Source organism: Phascolarctos cinereus, unplaced genomic scaffold, assembly GCF_003287225.1.
Source record: "Phascolarctos cinereus isolate Bilbo 61053 unplaced genomic scaffold, phaCin_HiC Scaffold_7;HRSCAF=346, whole genome shotgun sequence".
In the NCBI taxonomy this organism is placed as follows: Eukaryota; Metazoa; Chordata; class Mammalia; order Diprotodontia; family Phascolarctidae; genus Phascolarctos; species Phascolarctos cinereus.
The window spans coordinates 166,426,458-166,444,440 of record NW_027556180.1 but is presented as its reverse complement, the minus strand read 5'-3'; the positions used below and the strand labels follow the sequence as shown (position 1 = coordinate 166,444,440).

The following is a 17,983-nucleotide window of genomic DNA, read 5'->3' as shown; positions in this document are numbered from 1 at the left end:
GATTAAAAATCATCCTGATGGGACAGCTAGGTGGTGCAGTGGATAGAGTTCCAGCCTTGGAGTCAGGAGCACCTGAGTTTCAATCCAGCCTCAGACACATAACACTCACTAGTTGTGTGACTCTGGGCAAGTCACTTAACTCCAATTGCCTCACCAAAAAAAAAAAATCATCCTGATACTATGTATCCCAAGGAAAGACATGTAACTTACCTGAACCACTAGATTGTGTGGCCTGTGGGTCATTTCCAAGTCTAAATCTATGATCATAGGAACATAATTTAAAGTTAAAAATTTTTAGTTGTTAGGTTGTGTCTGACTCTTTGTGATGCCATTTAGGTTTGTTTGTTTGTTTGTTTTGGCAAAGATACTGGAGTGGTTTGCCATTTCCTTCTCCAACTCATTTTATGGAATAGGAAACTGAAGCAAACAGCATTAAGTGATTTTCACAAGTGTCTGAGACCAGATCTGAACTCAGGAACAGGACTCTGACTCCAGATTCTAGCACTCCAACCACTGTGACACCTAGCTGCCCCTCTCCCCCTCAAAAAGCTTAAAAATATAAGCCAAACAAGTAAGTTTTATGAATCCAAAGGGATAAAATGAAAAAAAAAATGAACCCAGAAAAAGGCCAAGATAGAAAAATGTTTACTCTGTCATTCTACTGGGGACAATATACTTCTGGAATTCTTAGATGCACTTTTATAACCCATTTTTCTCCATGGTACAGAAGGAAACAAAATTTCAAAACGAACTAGGACTGAATTGCTAACCCAATTAGGTAATCTTTTTTCTTTTTTCAGTATGAGAGGAGAGGCTAAATTAACTGCTCATGGACTTGGCTTTAGCTTGTGTCTCACTGTGTTGGAGGACCTTGTGCATTCTCAAATAGTCCTGGTTTCTCTACCCCACCTTAGGAACATTTTCACCTTGGAAGCTCATTTCACCTTTGGACTTCACATGCTGGAAGTATCCACCTTGCTGGGCCTTCTCCTCTGATTGGCTGGTTTCCTCAGAACCTCCGTTTTAAGGAGGCCCAGGCTAGCCAGGTCTTCATTCTTCTCCTGCCTGCATACCTGACTCTAGTCTTTTTCTACACGCTCCAGGTCAGGCACCTTCATCGTCTCCCTCCCTCCTTTCCCTTTCACCTTTCTTTTATTTTATGTGTTGTCTCCCTCCATTTGAAAATAAGCTCCTTGAGGGCCTGGACTGCTCATTTTTTCAGCTTGTTTTGTATTTCCAGTGCTTTGCTCAGGGTCTGGCACATAAACCCTTTTTTTTTTTTAAAGTTAGGCAATGGGGTTAAGTGACTTGCCCAGGGTCACACAGCTAGTAAGTGTTATGTGTCTGAGGCTGGATCTGAACTCAGATCCTCCTGAATCCAGGGCCGGTGCTCTATCCACTGCACCACCTAGCTGCCCCACACATAAACCTTTAATAAACGCTTGTTAACTTGATTTGATTTAAATTCTCGGTATCCAGTGGATCTGTGAACTCATCTGTTCATTCCCTCCAACTACCCGGATCACGACCCATTCCAGCTTGTCTTTCCAGTGCAACCATTAGCTTGTCATGACTGTCCCATTTCTGTGTGCTGGGGGAATCTTCTCTTTTCTTATGACATCGGGGGATGCCTCCCTCATCGTCGATTTGCATTCATCAGTAGTTTAATAATGGATGGTTGAAATCATGCATGAATTAAGACTCTCGCCCGCCCCCCCATTCCACAGTGTCAAAGAAATCAATTAATCAATCTATCAATCAATAAGAATAGCATCTACAAATAGCCAGGCACTGGGGACGCAAAGATGAAAGTCAAAGAGGCGCTGCCCTCAAGCAGTTTACAATCTAGCCTATTTAGATCTTTAGAGGTTTTTTTTGGGAACTCCTCTCCTCAGCCACTGGCCACCCCCCCCCCCATCTTGATTCTCTCGTTTTCCTGTCATTGCATAGTCAGGTTAAAGAAGGAAGGTTACTCATCTTTGGAGAACGCAAACTCCAGCCGCGGGGTTTGGGGTGGGGGGAAGGGAGGGTCTGCGAGTCGGGGGAGTCTGGGGACAGGGCTGGGAGCAGGGAGTTTGGGGGAGAGCTGGGCATTGCGCGGCCCTCTGGCGTCCCCAGGGGCCGCTGCAGTGGCAGCCTCAGCTGGGGAAGAGGACAGAGGGAGGAGCCCAGTCCGGGGCCGACTGGAGTGGACTCTGGCTGAATACAGGGAAGAGAAGAGGGGATGAAGCTACTCGAGAGGGAATCAGGAGACTGAGGGCCGCGGTGGGGGTGGATTGGGGGCCCCCACGTGGGTCTCGGGGCTGGATCTCCCCCTGCTCCTGCACCCTTTCTGCGTGGAAACGCGCTTCCTCTTCCGTCCTCCCCCCACCCTCCTCCTCCTCGGAAGCCCAGAGGTTAAGTCCGGGCTGTGTCAGGGGGAACCTCAGAACTTGTCACTCCTCAGACTGCGACTGTTGGGAGAGACTAACTCCTTGACTACCTCTCTCCCCCGAAACCCCCCCCCAAGAGGGGACATCCCGAGAGTAGGGGTGCTGCCAGACGAGAAAAAAAGTTGCCCTCGAGAAGCCCCGAACTGCTTCAGGAAGCGGGACTGGACTTTCGGGTCCTCTTGATCAGCTGCTGCCCAGTGGGAGTCGGACTCCCAGGGGCAGAGGGTGGCAGAAGCTTCCCGGAATCGTCTGCTGGTCCCGGGCTCATTTCGAGGAAATGAGGAAGCCAGACGTGAAGATTGTGCTGCTAGGGGACATGAACGTCGGCAAGACCTCGCTGCTGCACAGGTACATGGAGAGGCGTTTCCAAGAATCTGTCAGCACGGTCGGGGGAGCCTTCTACTTGAAGCAGTGGCGGTCCTACAACATTTCCATCTGGGACACTGCAGGTAACTGCCTCGACCGGGCTTTTCCCCAGGAAGCTCTTTCTTCCCTCTCTTTCTTTCTAAAACTTTAGAAGCTGGAAGAGACCTTAGAGGTCATCTGGTCCAAACCCCGAGGATTAGAAAGGTAAAGTTTACAGCGCCGGGGTAGTCCCTGCCTCGTTCAAGCCTAGGGTTTATGTTGTCTTTTCTCCTTAGAAGGTAAGCTCTTAGAGGGCCAAGATTATGTTCGCTTTTTCTTTGAATTCTCAGCGCTTAGCTCAGTACCTGGTTCAATAAATGCTTGTTGATTTGATTCCACACCAATATTGCCCCTCTCACTTCTGGGAGAAGGGACATCGACTCTGTAGGAATTTGGGAGGGAAGCTTCCATTCAGGAAAAGATCTTAAAAAAAGAAAAAGAGCTCTGCAAAGAAACCATAGGATTTAGAGCTCGTTAAGAGACCTTGCAGGTCTAGTTCAGCCCAGTCGTTTTAGAGACGTGGAAATTGAGGTCCGGGGAGCTGAAGTACGTTGCTCTACGTCCCACAGGTAGCAGAATCTGGTTCGAATTATGATATTCTAACTCCAAATCTTTTCTCATTGCACCAGCCTTCGTCTTACCTCGCTCCTCACTGTCTCCTAGCTAACTGAAGTTATCTCATCCTCCTTGTCCTCTCAACTACATTTTTCAACAGTTTCCTTTCCTTCCTTTTCTCTGCACCACAGGGAAAGTGAAAGATCACTATGCTAAAGGATTCCTTTGTCAAGTTACTCTTTTAAAGTAGTACTTCCATTTGAGCCTGCCTAGGGATTCCCCTCTTTGGCCCTAGGTGGAGGCCACCCGGGAAACATAGCCCTTGAACTTGAATTGTAACAATATTCTCCACATGCCATATGACAGTGCTAAGTATAACTTTTTTTTTTTTTACAATTGATAAGGCAAGATAAGAGACTATTTGAGATTTTCCTTTTCCTTAGAGGAGAGAGAGAGAGAGACAGAAAGAGAGAGGGAGGGAGAGGGGGGGGAAAGAGAAGAGGAGGGGAGGGGGGAGAGAGAGAGATTTTCCTTGTTTGGTGGGATTTATGACTTTTTTAGATGTAACTATTAGAGTTTAAACCTAGGTCTCAATTTGCTAAGTCTGTGGAGTGGAACTGATAATTGCCCATTCCCCCTGAAAAGAATAAAACCAGTAAGTGAAGAAATAATATACATTTTTTTTTTTTTGTGGCTGAAGCTTCAAGATGCAGCTTCTCTGATGCTAACATTTTAAAGAGTGACAAATGCACAAGGATCCTGCCCAAGGTTTTTAATTGCCAACTGTGTGCCCCTAGTTCTGCTGAGTAAACATGATTTTAATTGATTCTGTTTTTTAAATTGGTTAAACCAAACGAATTTGAATTAATGAAGTTCAAGATCACACTGTATTTGCATTTCTTTTTTTTATAAGGTTCTGATTAAAATGGGAGACAGTTTTCATAACCATCCTTTAAAATCAAGCTCAGCCATATAAAAACTCTCCCCCCACTGAAGTTTCAAGGTATGACATTACTTTTGTTTTATGCACAGACTCACAGAGTCTGTGAATGTTCTCTCCTTATTCTTTTCTTTAATATTCAGTCTTAATTCTAGAGGTGGTCATATATGACCAACAAGTATTTTTGGAAAAGCCTGTTATGTACAACCCTTAAGTAAATGCTTTCAGATTGGTCTTCAGTTGTCTTATTGCTGGGACTGGTGTAAACTTCCAATCCAAAGTAAGGTACATCAGATAGAGTACCAAGGCTGGAGTCAGGAAGACTCATCTTTCTGAATTCAAATCTGGCCTCAGACACTTAGCAGCTGTGTGACCCTGGGAAAATCACTTAGCCCTGTTTGCCTCAGTTTCCTCACCTGTAAAATGAGCTGGAGAAGGAAATGGCAAACCACTCCAGTATCTTTGCCAAGAAAACCTCAAATGCAGTCATGAAGATTCAGGCAGGACTGAAACAATGGAATAACACACTATTGTGTTGAGATTAAGCCTTGAGATAAGAATACACAATGTGAAAACAGTCTCTGCCCTCAAGGAACTTACTTTCTACTTGGGAGTGGTGGTGGTGGTAGTAGAAAAAAGTTTGTTTAGTGGAGTCCCTTCTGTGGTCTGGTGTTAGGGAACAGGACTCTCCTCAGAGGCTAATATCAAACTTTTATAATGTGTTATGTTTCTGGAGACATTACTCAAATTCTGATATATCTCAGTCCATGTAATACTGAGCTTGAGAGAGTATGTAGAGTAATTTCTATTTATTTCAGTACTACTTTTTTCATTTTCTTCATCAGAATCTATAGCAGGCATATTAATCACCGGAGAATTTTGAAATACTGCTGATGTGATGATGCCCTAGATATGTTTTGCAGAGTTTCCTGCTGCAGCACACTCAGATTTCCTGGATGCTTGATTTTTTCTTTGTTGTTTGGGGAATGCCAAGTGTTTGGATTTAGGGGTATTGGGAGGAGCACTGAGGAAAGCCAAGGCAATGTCAGTAAAGTCTTCCTCTCTTTCCGCATCAGTGATTTCCAGAATTTAGAAATACTTTTGTTTCTTGGAAGTGACCCTGATTTCTTGAAGAGCACAAGCTCTGGCAGGTTTTATTAAACTGAAAAAACTTCAGGTACTGGCTCAGTGGTGTCTGTTTCCTGAGAACTGGCATAGTTAAGTTAGAAGCTCATCAGCAAAGGGTAAATGAATTAATGAATGAAAATCATTTAATAAGCAAGTACTCTGTTAAGCACTGGGCATAGAAATACAAAAGGAAAACAATTTCTTCCCTCAAAGAGCTTACATTCTAATGGTAGGAACTATGGATATGGAGCAGTGATAACCTGAAAGGGGTATTTTAGTTTAGAAAGTTAGGAGAATGGCAGGTGGAGATCTAAGGAAGTAGATTCTCACATCTTTTCCAGAGACACCTTAAGGTCACAGAGTCACAACTCTAGAGCTTGAAGTATACTGAGGTCATCAAATTCAATCCCTTTATTTTGTAAATGAGGAAACTGAAGCACAGAGAAATTAGGTAATTTATCCAGGGCCTCATAGGTAGTGTTTGAGGCAGGATTTGAGCTCAAATCTTCCTTTCTCCCAAATCCAGTATCCTCTGTAAAAGTGATTTACAAACTTTTTGGTCTCAGGATTCCTTTATGCTCTTAAATATTGTTGTGAACCCCTTCCCAAATAGTTTTTTGATATGGGTTATATTGGTTGCTATTTACCATTTTAAAATTTTAGTATTATTTTGGTGTTATTGTGAAAGTAATTTTGACCTCCCCCCCCACAAAGGGAACACTCTATAAGAATTTCTGTTCTTTTATTCTATTGTTTGGTGAAAGACTCCAAGTATGTCTCACTCCAAGACCAGCTTTCTATTCATTATTTGATGAAGCCAGATGGATATCAGAGGTTATTCAGTTAACAAACCCAGGAGAGTTTTTTGAACTTCCCCTCTCTTGGGGGTAGTTGGCCTGGAATTACAACTTATTATTGGTCTTCATGACTCTAAACAAAAATTTCCAACAGAACTTTATCCAGTATAAATCAGTCACTATAAAGGGTCTAGAAACTGCTCCAGCTTGCCAACACTCAATCTCCTTAACAAACTGAGAGATATTGTTGTACTGAGAAATCAGCGAGCGAGACCCAGACATAATTTAAAATGTGGATTTATTAGTGTGCAGCTGCAAGGGGTATGCACATCCAAATCAAGCAGCCCCCATCAGGGGCCGAGCTAGGGTTTATATGGAAAAGAGCATGGGAAAGAAATGCCAGGAACACTGATGAGGTAATCCAAAGGTGCAGGTGTCTTTGGGGGCCATGGATGGGAAAGTACAGGGAGTATACTGGACAGGGAGGGGGATGGATCTTTGGAGTCTGGCAGGAGGAAGAGTCCTTGGGCTGGCCAAGGACACCCCTCTCCCTCTGTCTTGATGAAAGAATGCTCTGCAACAAGGGAAAGCTTTCTCACAACACAGGAACTTCCTAAGGAATTGGGAGGCTTCCAGAGACGTGATCTGAGGGCTGGGGCCTGAGCAGCCCAGCTCTGTGTAGCTGGAGATAAGGGTCATGCTGAGGCCCATGCATGAATAACTGCTAGGCACAGTGTCCTTGGGCTGAGGAGTGGTTGTTAGAGACAGTGTTTCTGAGACTAGGGAGAAATTGGGGCACAAGTACAAGTACAAGCACAAGCACCCAAGCACCCCATCATTACAGGTCAGAGATCACACAAACCAGACCAGGTGTCCTGGTCTCTGGTATAAACATAATTATCTAAAGCCATTATATTGCAAGCTGTCTTATCCATTTGTGTTGGAGGTATGGGCTGTGTGGAGTTATGCAAGAGTACATTTCACTATTGTTTAGATTTAGGAGGAAAGAGGTCTGGGGCAAGATTAAACACCAACTTTTGCTTTCCATGGCTTAAAGGGCTCTACTACCTAAATGGTAAAATAATGTTCTGCATTACAACATGACAAGCAAGGACAGCATGGGATTGAACTATAAATTCATTTGTCAAATATTACAGAGAAGGAATATTGCAGAGAAGGAGAGAGGTTGCTACCTCACCCGTAAATGAAAAAGCCTTGGTTCTGAAGCTCAAAATCCCTGAGTCACTGTGACAGAGCAATATCAGAAGTAATAACTCAAAGGCCCTTCCTCACCTGTGGGGAAGTTTTCGGTAGCAACTAGTCAACAAGCTCCCAGGAGTCTTTTTTTCCTCCCAGCACCAGTCCCCAAGTCCAGACCCCTTAATCTCTTCCCCCAATGCCTTATCCTTCCCATCCCAGAACTTGTGAAAACCACCAAATCTTAACTGAAGAACCCCATTCCCTTCAGTGCCCCACCAGGTTGCCTAACTTCATTCAGGATCCCATTGGACTGCCTTGTGTCCTTCATCCCTGACCACCCTCAATTATTATCTCTCCTCAATAAAACTGGCTTGCTCTACTTAAGTCTGTCTTATTATGAGCTCCATGTTTATTTCATGTTACTGGACTTTGGTATTCTGAACCTTTCTAAGACTGCATTAAGACAAAGATTATGAGCAGTATTGCGCTATAAAACATTGAGAAGCAATAGAGAGAAAAACAATTTTACAGGAAGCTTGTCAGGTGACTCAGCTAAACAACCTTATTCCAAGATCATTTAAGGTTGGGCTTGAAAGGGAAAAACAAACAGATGAAAAATTGAAAAAGAGTCTTTATATAACAGACTCTTTATCATAAAGGAAAATGGAACGAACACATTTGGACTAGAATATATTATAATACCTGATGGGCTGTATGAGGAAGTGGAAATAGCACCGAAGAAAACAAAATGCGAAAAACAGCTGGACTATAAGTCTTAAGTCTATACTGGAGGTAACACAGTTTTGAAGGCATTGAGATCTTGATTCCCTAGTTAAAGTATGGAGGATATCAGAGGTATGGGAAAAATTCCCAGTTGTTACCAGATAGAAATAACTGAAAGACTACTAGTAACTAATAACCTTTAAGATTATTTTCTTCTTCATGCAAAATCTTTTGCAGCATAATCTACAAGCACTTGGAGGGCATGCACAATGAGGGTATCAGAATGGAATAGTTAAGCTTGTAGATGCCTTTCTTTTTTTTTGCATTTCAATAGTTTTATTGAAAGGTCACTTCCTTAGTACCAGAACATGAAGGTACTTTGTTAGGTTGCTTCAGCCAACTTAAGTTTGCGTTGATGAATTAGAAAGGAAATTCTTCAGTGAATCAGGTGTTTAGGAATAACTGAAGAGTGCATCTGCAAAATGCTTTACAAAATGAAGCATAAGACATATGAGACATACTGTGGTTCTTTGGTTTATCTTTAAAGGGAAGTTTTTTTCCCCACAACATAATGTCAAAGGGAAATTTGAACTCTAGTTATAGCTATTATGGAAGTTAAGCTATATATTGCACTGATTAACTATATGCTTTCCCAACCCTATATGTCAATTTAGATTCATTAACCTACAACTAGCCTTAAGTGCTCTACCTATCACATAATTAGTCAATTAAATTGTTGCTTGCTTGAATCTGGATAGACAACTCACTTTAGTCTAAGTTGAACTGTTACAGGGGCATTATAACAATAGCATACCCCATATGTACTGCTTTTAAATAGAAAGCTCTATATGAAAGGTCCAGTTTCATACCAACTGTAATCGGGTACAGCTGAGGTTTCAGATTGGCAGACTATGAGAGTTGCTTGTACAACAGAAATTTTCTAAGGGGCTAGATACTGAGATAAAAATCATTCTATATAAAACTTTGTATGCCATTAGATGGTACTTTTTTAAAAAATTTAATTTCATTCTTTTTAGTGTGCAAAAATTTATTTTCTCTCTGTCCTAGAGAGAACTCTTCTCAATTGTAACAAAAAGACAAGGAAATTCTTGTAATATATATGAACAGTCAAGCAAAACTAATTTCCTCATTGGAAATATATCTCAATTTGCACCCTGAATCCATGACCTCTTCATCAGGAGGTGGGTAGTGTGGTTCATTATCAGTTCTTCTGGAATTGTAGCTAGCTACTGCATTGATTAGAGTTCCTAAGTCTTTCAAAGTTGTTTGCCTTTACAATGATGTATAAATTGTTCTACTGGTTCTTGCAGGTAATATTCTATATCTTTACCATTACACAATTGACTAAATGATGTAGAGGATACAATCCCACTGTGTTTTTTTTTTTACTTTTATAATCTAGATCTAATCTTGTATACATACAATTATAATTTGCATAATTTATAAATTATATGTATATGTGCATATACATATAATTTGGTATAGCAAAATGCCATCTTAAGGGATCTCCTCCAACAAGATGTCTCCCAGACACATATCAGAATCATGCAAGATACCTTGAAAGATGGAACAATAGAAAAAATTTCCTTTAACACTCTTCTGTTTATTAATATCAATCAAGGAAAAATACAGAGAGACACATGCTTTTCCAAAGGTATTAAGCATAATCATAGAAGAGATCTAGCAGAGTTCAAATTCAAGAGGATTGATTTCTAAGATGGTGAGGTCCTTGAGGTGTTCCTGTTTAAGGGTGACATTTTGGTGGTTGCCTCAAAACCAAGAACATTGCAGATCCTCTTAAAAGAGATTCAACATTACTCAAAAGAGTTTTGTCTAACTACCACCCAGGAAAAACCAAGTGAGTAAAAGGGAACTTGTTGTGGGGTGATGATACGCGGTTGGTTAGACAATCTTTACAACTCTTCTAACATATCAGTACATGGTACAAATCAACCATGAACTTACTGTTTCCTACACTGAACAGAAGTAAGCTGGATTGCCTTTGGGAAATTAGTTTGTTCTTTTAATGACTCTGAATTGTTCCCTTAAACAAAAGCCCACTTAAAAATATCATTCCTGCTCACTCTCTCTATCTATATGGAGAGTAAGGGCATACAATATTAATGCCAGACTAGTGAGGATATAGGATCAGATGAATGCATTGCCACTCAGAATTCCCCAGCTCAAGCAATCTGCTAGCCGCAGCTTCCCCAGAAACAGAGATGACAGACATGCATTACATTGTTCTGGCTGTTGATAACCTTTTTATGTCACCTAAATTTCCCAACAACTCCCTTCCCTTCCCAGAGAACAATCTCTAATAACAAAGGGAAAAAAAGAGGGGAAAAACTTAGCAAAACTAACAAACATACTGAAAAAAGTCTGACATTAGATTCACCGTTCTACATCCATAACCCCTCATTTCTACAAAGAAGGTAGGAGGTTCCTGCTCTTTATAATTTTGCTGCATTTGGTTTGTTGTTATTTACCCCTCCCCCTTTTCATTGTGATAGCCATTGTGTATATTTTTTCTTGGTTCTTCTTTGCATCAATTCAGATAAATCCTCCCACACCTTTCTATATTTATAATAATAATCTTTTTATAATACAACAATAGAACATGTTTGTTAATGTACCACAACTTGTTTGGCCATTCCCTAGTTGATAGGCATCTATTTTGTTCTTTTGGTATTACAAAAATATAAATATTTGGGGGCATAGGGAATCTTCCTCTTTATCATTGATCTCCTTGGGGTACACACCTAAGAATGGAATCTCTGGGTTTAAAGGGTAAAGACATCTTAGTCATTTTCATGGCATAATTCTAAATGCCTTAGAGAATGATTGTGCCACTCTGCAGGGCCACCAACAGTGTATTAGTGTGTCCATCTTTCTATAATCCTTTCAGCATTGACTATTGCCCCCTTTCAGCATCTTTGCTAATTTTGGGGCTATTGTTTTGATTTGCATTTCTCTTATTATAAATGGTTTGGAGCATTATTTGTATGGAGAGTCATAATTTGCAATTCTTCTTTAGAGAATAGTAACCAACATTTATACCATGCTTACTATGTGCTAGATCCTTTTTGATTATTATCTCATTTGATCCTCACAAAAACCCTGGGAGGTAGGTGCTATTATTATTCCCATTTTACAGACAGGGAAACTGAGGCAAACAGGGATTTCAATGACTTGTTCAGGGTCACATAGCTAGTAAGTATCCTGAAGCCAAATTTGAACTCAGGTCTTCCTGACTTCAGGCTCAGTTCTCTGTTGTGCCACAAGGTACCCAAGTACTTTGAAAAATACTTCTTCATAGCCTTTTAATCTATCAGGAAATAGCTATTTTTGGCCTTAGATATTTCTGTTGTTTGTTTATTTGTTTTGGTCTTTGTATCCACAGGGGTACCACAGTGCCTGACACATAGCAAACACTTTAAAATTCTTGTTGAGTTGAATTGAAATGATTGAATTGAAAAGCCATCACCCTTGCCTGGAATGTATTTCCTGCTAAGCTCAGGTGCCAGCTCTACCATGAGGGTTCGCTGCTCCCCACCAAATGTGTTTTGTTTCTTACATTTTGCTAGATCAGTTTTTTTCTGGATCTCCTCTGCTCTCTCATTTTTACTATGTTTTGCTGTCTACTTATACTCCTTAGGATAGAGATTCTCAATCAGGGGTCCATGATCTTTTAAAAAAATACTATTTGATAATTGTAGTTTAATATAATTATTTTCCTTTGTATTCCTATGTATATTAATTTATGAATTTAAAAGCATGACCAGACTATCAAAGGGTCCATGACCCCTTCCTTACTTAGTAGTTCGCATTTGCAGGCCAGGCAGGGGCTTTGAGGTTTTTTACCTTTACTACCATCGGTAGCCTATCTGTCCCTGAGGTTTGTGGATGGGAGTGATGGGATGTGGCCCAAATTGAGGTCTATGCCCCTTGCCCTAAAGGAAATTTGGCTCCTATTTTAGGTTTTTATTGACTTAGCTTTTTGAATCCCCTTGTTTCCCTTTAAGGGCCCTAATCTCACCTGTTTGATTCTATTCCAATTAGAATCCCTTGGTTTCCCTTTGAGAGCCCTAGCTCCATCTGTTTGATCTTATTCCAATGAGAGTTCACACCCACGCCCTTTTCCCAGACCCTCCCCTGATTACCCAGAGTCCTTTGAAGTATATAAGATCTCCTCTGGCCCTCATTAGGGGGAGAATCCCAAGGGGAAAAGGCTGAGACTCACGCCTGGGTTTTTTACCCATGTTACTTGGCTTATGTGTTTTATCCTTTTTAATAAACTTTTCCTCTGGCTGAAGAAGATTTGGGTTGAATTCTTTCAGACAGGGCCCGGTACCGCAAATTTGGGGTTTCCAGCACCCCAACACTTCTAGACTTCTTCAGGAGGAGTGGGGGTGATGGGGAGGCACTTGAAAATTGTTTGTTGAATTGAATCTCAACTCTAGAGTTGACAAGGGTAAATAAAGAGCTTTCTGAGCTTAAGGCCTGAGGCTATATTATTTTTTATCAGGTTGGCAAGTCTTCCCCAAACCCAAATTGGGGCCTATAAAGTAGAGATAGAGTATATTTGTACTAAGCTTTGACTGGTTCTTAAAACTTTACATCTGGATTGCCTCGGACTTGGATTTCAGCCAGAATTTGGTCTGCCTTAGTTTCTCTTTTTAAGGGACTTTCTATTTGTATTCTTTAAGAGGATACTATATTTAACAAGCCATAGCTTTAGGCTAAGAAATCCTTCATTGACTCCAGTGACCTCAGGTGAACTACCAAAACTGTTCTGGGAAAGAAAAATGTGATTGCTGGCAGGCTGTTAAGAGCAGATCAAAAGCCTTAGCTACTGCTGCTGCTTGTAGATGTACAGACATTCTACAATGTACAGGCCATTGGACTGGGTGTTGTTTTAGAAAGGAGATCATTGATGGCTTATTTTGTAAAGTGGAGGTCTAGGAGAGAGACATAAAAAGATGAACTATCTAAGCAATATGTACTTTGGAAAAATCATTAGGTGCGCTTTGGAGTCTCCATACATCCATGCATTCTCCCACAAACATGCCAAAAGCGGTGACAGATTTCTTCAGAGCAGATTGAGGGAGTAAAACAGCTTTTGCCCTAAATGAGATTTGAATATGTCTTTGAAATTTTCGTAATGTTGGGATGGGTCTTGGGGGAGTGAATGGGTTGGATATTCTTTTCGTTATTTCTTTAATTCCACAAACATTTTTTAGACACTCTCGAAGATGCAAATCACAGCCATTTTGGGGAGGAAAGGGGTTGGACCTGTAATTTCTTTCTTTTTTAAAACATTTATTTGGTATTTTATTTTCCCCCAATTACATGTAAAAACAATTTTAACATTTGTTTTTAAAACTTTGAGTTCCAAATTCTCTCCCTTCCTCCCTTTCCACACCCCGCATTGAGAAGGCAAGCAATTCCATATAGTTTATATATGTATAGTCATGCAAAACATATTTCCATATTAGTCATATTGTGAAAGAAAATATATACACACAAAAAAACCTCAAGAAAAAGAAAGTTAAAAAAAAAGGATGCTTCATTCTGTATTCACACACCATCAGTTTTTGTCTGGGGATGGATAGCATTTTTCATCATACGACCTTCAGAGTTGTCTTGAATCACTGTATTGCTAAGAATAGCTAAGTCCTTCACAGCTGATCATCTTACAATATTGCTGTCACTTTGTACACAGTACATTTCACTTTGCATCAGCCCATGCAAAGTCTTTCCAGGTTTTCCTGAAAGCATCATGCTCATCATTTCTTATAACACAATAGTATTCTATCACAATCACATAGCACAATTTGTTCAGCCATTCCCCAATTGATGGGCATCTTCCCAATTTCCAACTCCTTGCCACCAGAAAAGAGCTGCTATAAATATTTCCATACATATATGGACCTGTGACTTCATTTTTGTAGGCAGCTCCTGGTGGGATAACTCCTACCAAAGCAGATCCACTCTCTGAGTAAATCCACAACTGTTGTCCAACCTACAGGGTCACCCAGCCAGGTTGTATTTGAGGAAGAACTTGAACCTGGGTGTTCCTGACTCCAAGGCCAACTTTCAGACAACTCCGTCTTGCTGCTTCTCAATAGCCAAGAGATAGAAAAATAAGTAAGACTCCATCTTTTCCCTGTAACAACTTAGACTCTAGTAGGGAGAGCTAGGACACATACAGGAATTACTATAATAATAATAGCTATCATTAATATAACATTTAATGTTTGCAAAGTGCCTTACAAATCTCACCTCATTTTAATCATGTAATAACTGTTGGAGGTAGGTACTATAGTTATCCCCATTTTACAGATGAGGAAACTGAGGTAGATGGAGGTTAAGTGACTTGCCTAGGGTCACAATCTAGCCATGTAGGTAGCACAGTGGAGAGAGGGCCGGGCCTGGCGTCAGAAAGATCTGATTTCAAATCCAGCCCAAGATACTTACTAGCTGTGTGACCCTGGGCAAGTCACTTAAGCTCTGTCTACCTCAGTTTCCTTATCTGTAAAATGGGAATAAGAATAGCAGTTACTTCGAAGGGTTGTTGTAAAGATCAAATGAGATAATAATTATAAAGTGCTTAGCACAATGCCTGGCACACTAAGTGCTATATAAATATGAGGATGATGTGTCCAAGGTCAGATTCGAATTTAGGCCTTCCTTGTTCCAGGTATTGTGCTCTATCCACTTTGTGACCTGACTTACATTTATGGTATTTAAATATTGAATTATTAAGTTCTGTAAACTTAGGCAAATTTGGTTGTTCTAAAATTGGTGTGTGTATTGCAAATGGGGAAAATGGTAGAATCATTGAAATGGCAGAGTCTTAAGAGATCATCTAGTATTATTCAGTCATTCAGTTATGTCTGATTCTTCTTGACCCCATGGACCAGATCATACCAATATTGTCCATGGGGTTTTCTTGGCAAAGATGCTTGGAGAGGTTTGCTATTTCCTTCCCCAGTGGTTTAAGTCAGACAGACTTTAAGTGACTTGCCAAGAGTCACACAGGTAACAAGTGTCTGAGGCTGAATTTGAACTCGGGTTTTCCTGACTCCAGGTAGCACTCTATCCATTCAACCATCTTCCTGCCTGCTCTAGTGTGTTGTTATTGTTGTTGTTATTATTGAGTTGTTTCAGTTGTGTCCCACTCTCTGTGACCGCGTTTGGGGTTTTCTTGGTAAAGATACTGGAGTGGTTTGCCGTTTCCTTTTCTAGTTCATTTTACAGATGAGGAAACTGAGGCAAACAGAGGTTAAGTGACTTGCCCAGGCTCACACAGCTAGGAAGTGTCTGAGGCTGGATTTGAGCTCAGGTCTTCATGACTCCAGGCCCTGTGTTCTATCCACTGAGCCACCTTCCTGTCTCCTCTAGTCTACCCTACCTCATTTTTTCTTGATTAGGAAAATCAGGCCCCTGGAGGGGAAGTGACTTGCTCGCCACATATCTGGTAAGAAGCGGAAACTTAAATCGAGGCCTGCAGAATTCAAAGTCATTACCACTGTTCTTGCTTCTATACATGCTCTCTCTCTTAAATGAGAAATTTAGACATCTCCCAAGTACTGGTGAAAATTAACACCTTTGACTTTGGAAAACCTGACTGCGATTCTTTGCCAGTGCAGAGCCAGTGTAGAATGTGGAGCTGAGATGTAATATGCTGGGGCTTAGCAAGGAGGCCCTTTGCTGAGTGAAACTGCTGGGATGGCTTTTAAGGGTTTGCTGTCTGGGAAATACAGGACCACGGACCTACAGCTGAAAGCCCATCTTAGTCCAACCCCTTCATTTTATAGATAGAGAAACCGAGGCCCAGGGAAATTAAGAGTCTTGCCCAAAGTCTTGTAGGTAATAAGCATCCACAACTGGCTATATACCCATTGATTTCAGAGCCCGTCCTTTTTCCATCGTACCATGAAGTCTGAAAGGGCACTAGATGATGAGGCAGTTTATGTAGTAATTTACATTACAGAGCAGCCACAGAATCAGGACAACCTGAGTTCAAGTCCCCATTCTGACACATACCTAAGTTCTTAGTGCCCCCAGAATGACAGAATAAGTGCTTTTCTGCATTGGTAGAGGGAGTTTTGTCACTAGGAATTCCTGATACCAATTTAATCACAGTCAGTCAAAAAAATTAAAAAGAGTACCAGGCTACCGTTAATTATAACTTGGGTTAAATCTCTTAATCTCTCTGGGCTTCAGTTTTCTCAACAAAAAAATGACAGAGTTGACCTAGATCACCTCTATTCATTTTCATATGCATATGTACCACAACTGGTACATAAGAGGAACTCACATTTGATTAGTACTTTGCAGAGGACTTGCCTCAAAACAAGGTAGTGAAAGCTTTGATTATCATCCTTTGCTTTTAGATTGCACCATAGGGAATTGCCAGTCCTTATACAGATTGTTGGGTCGTCTGCAATTTAGAGATTCAGAGAGTTTCCTGGTACACTGAAAGTGAAATGACTTGCCCAGGGTCACACAGAATGTGTGTGTCACAGAAACAGAATTTGAACCCAGGTTGTCCTATCCATAGTGCCGACTTGCTTTTCCATTTTATAGGTCAGAAAGATGAGGATGAGAGACTTTAAGTGGCTAGCACATAATCACACAGCTAGTAACTGGAAAACCTGAAACTCAAGTCTTCTGATTTCAAGTCAAGACTGTTTTGTCTTTGTAGCCTCAGCACTCAACACAGTGCCTGAGACATATAAGGTGATTATTTAAAAATAAGGATGGAATTGAAGTCTCAAGTTCTTCCCATTTTACTTTGTTGTATTCTGAATCAAATTGTCTTTGATTATTTTTTCCTGTGTCTTGGGTGAGTGGGAAAAATTTTTCATGCTGACTCTCCCCTTCTACTCCTACTCCCATTATTCAGTCCTTTCTATAATTATAAAAATCTTTAAATTAGCTTTGATTTAGGGATTCCAGGATGAAGATGTTAGGGAGCTTCAGTGCTAGAAGCTAATTGATTTTGAAGATTGTAGGTAAAAGTGATTCCTTACAGTGTTACTCCTTGAACAAAAATACCTGGGACTCTGAATGGACACCACAATGCTCTATGGTTTTTAAGGTCATTTTTAATCTCCCTAGTGATGACTGTTAACCCTCTTACTTCAATATTGTAGAACATTACTGTTGTTGGATAGAACAGTCTGAAATCAACACCAGTAGCTTATGAGGTCTGGCTAATTTCAGAGGATAATGGGTCACAACCAGAACAGTTCCCTATACAAAGAAATCTCATACCTTGATTGGCCTATCTCTCCTGGTCATCTTAGGTATTCCATAACTAGGAAGAATTGTTAAAACTCAGCATATTGTTGATTCATGTGAAACAACTAATCAAGTATGTTGATTATTACCTTATATCTGGATTACATTTAATGCACTCGAGAAGACAATTTCATACTTCATTAGACTTTTTTTAAAAGCTCCCCCTAGAGGTGCAGTTAGGTGGTGTAGTGGATAGAGCACTGGCCCTGAAGTCAGGAGGACCTGAGTTCAAATCTGGCCTCAGACCAAACACTTGACACTTACTAGCTGTGTGACCCTGGGCAAGTCACTTAACCCCAATTGCCTGAAAAAAAAACCACCCTAGAAATACAGGCATTATGATGCATGTTGGTTTAATTTCTAGTTTGAACTTTCTCCTACTGTTTCATCAAATGAGCAGTAGAAGAGTAATGGGCAAAGTCATTGGGTATGAAAAGGGATGATTCTGTACTTTTTCATTTCTACTAGTA

At 40.7% G+C, this 17,983-nt stretch overlaps 1 protein-coding gene across 2 annotated transcripts in view; it reads left to right on the top strand.

The window, feature by feature from the left end:
* Window positions 1-17,983, top strand: part of LOC110193413 (ras-related protein Rab-20-like) — a 105,026-nt gene that overhangs the window by 47,383 nt on the left and 39,660 nt on the right. The window contains exon 1 of one of the 2 annotated variants that reach the window (XM_020965188.2): window positions 2,114-2,881. The exons of the other annotated variant lie outside the window; for it this stretch is intronic. Within the exon in view, the coding sequence (XP_020820847.1) occupies window positions 2,710-2,881 (172 nt within the window). The 5' untranslated portion in view covers window positions 2,114-2,709. Of the gene's footprint in view, window positions 1-2,113; window positions 2,882-17,983 lie in introns of those variants that run through there. 2 annotated transcript variants of the gene reach the window in all.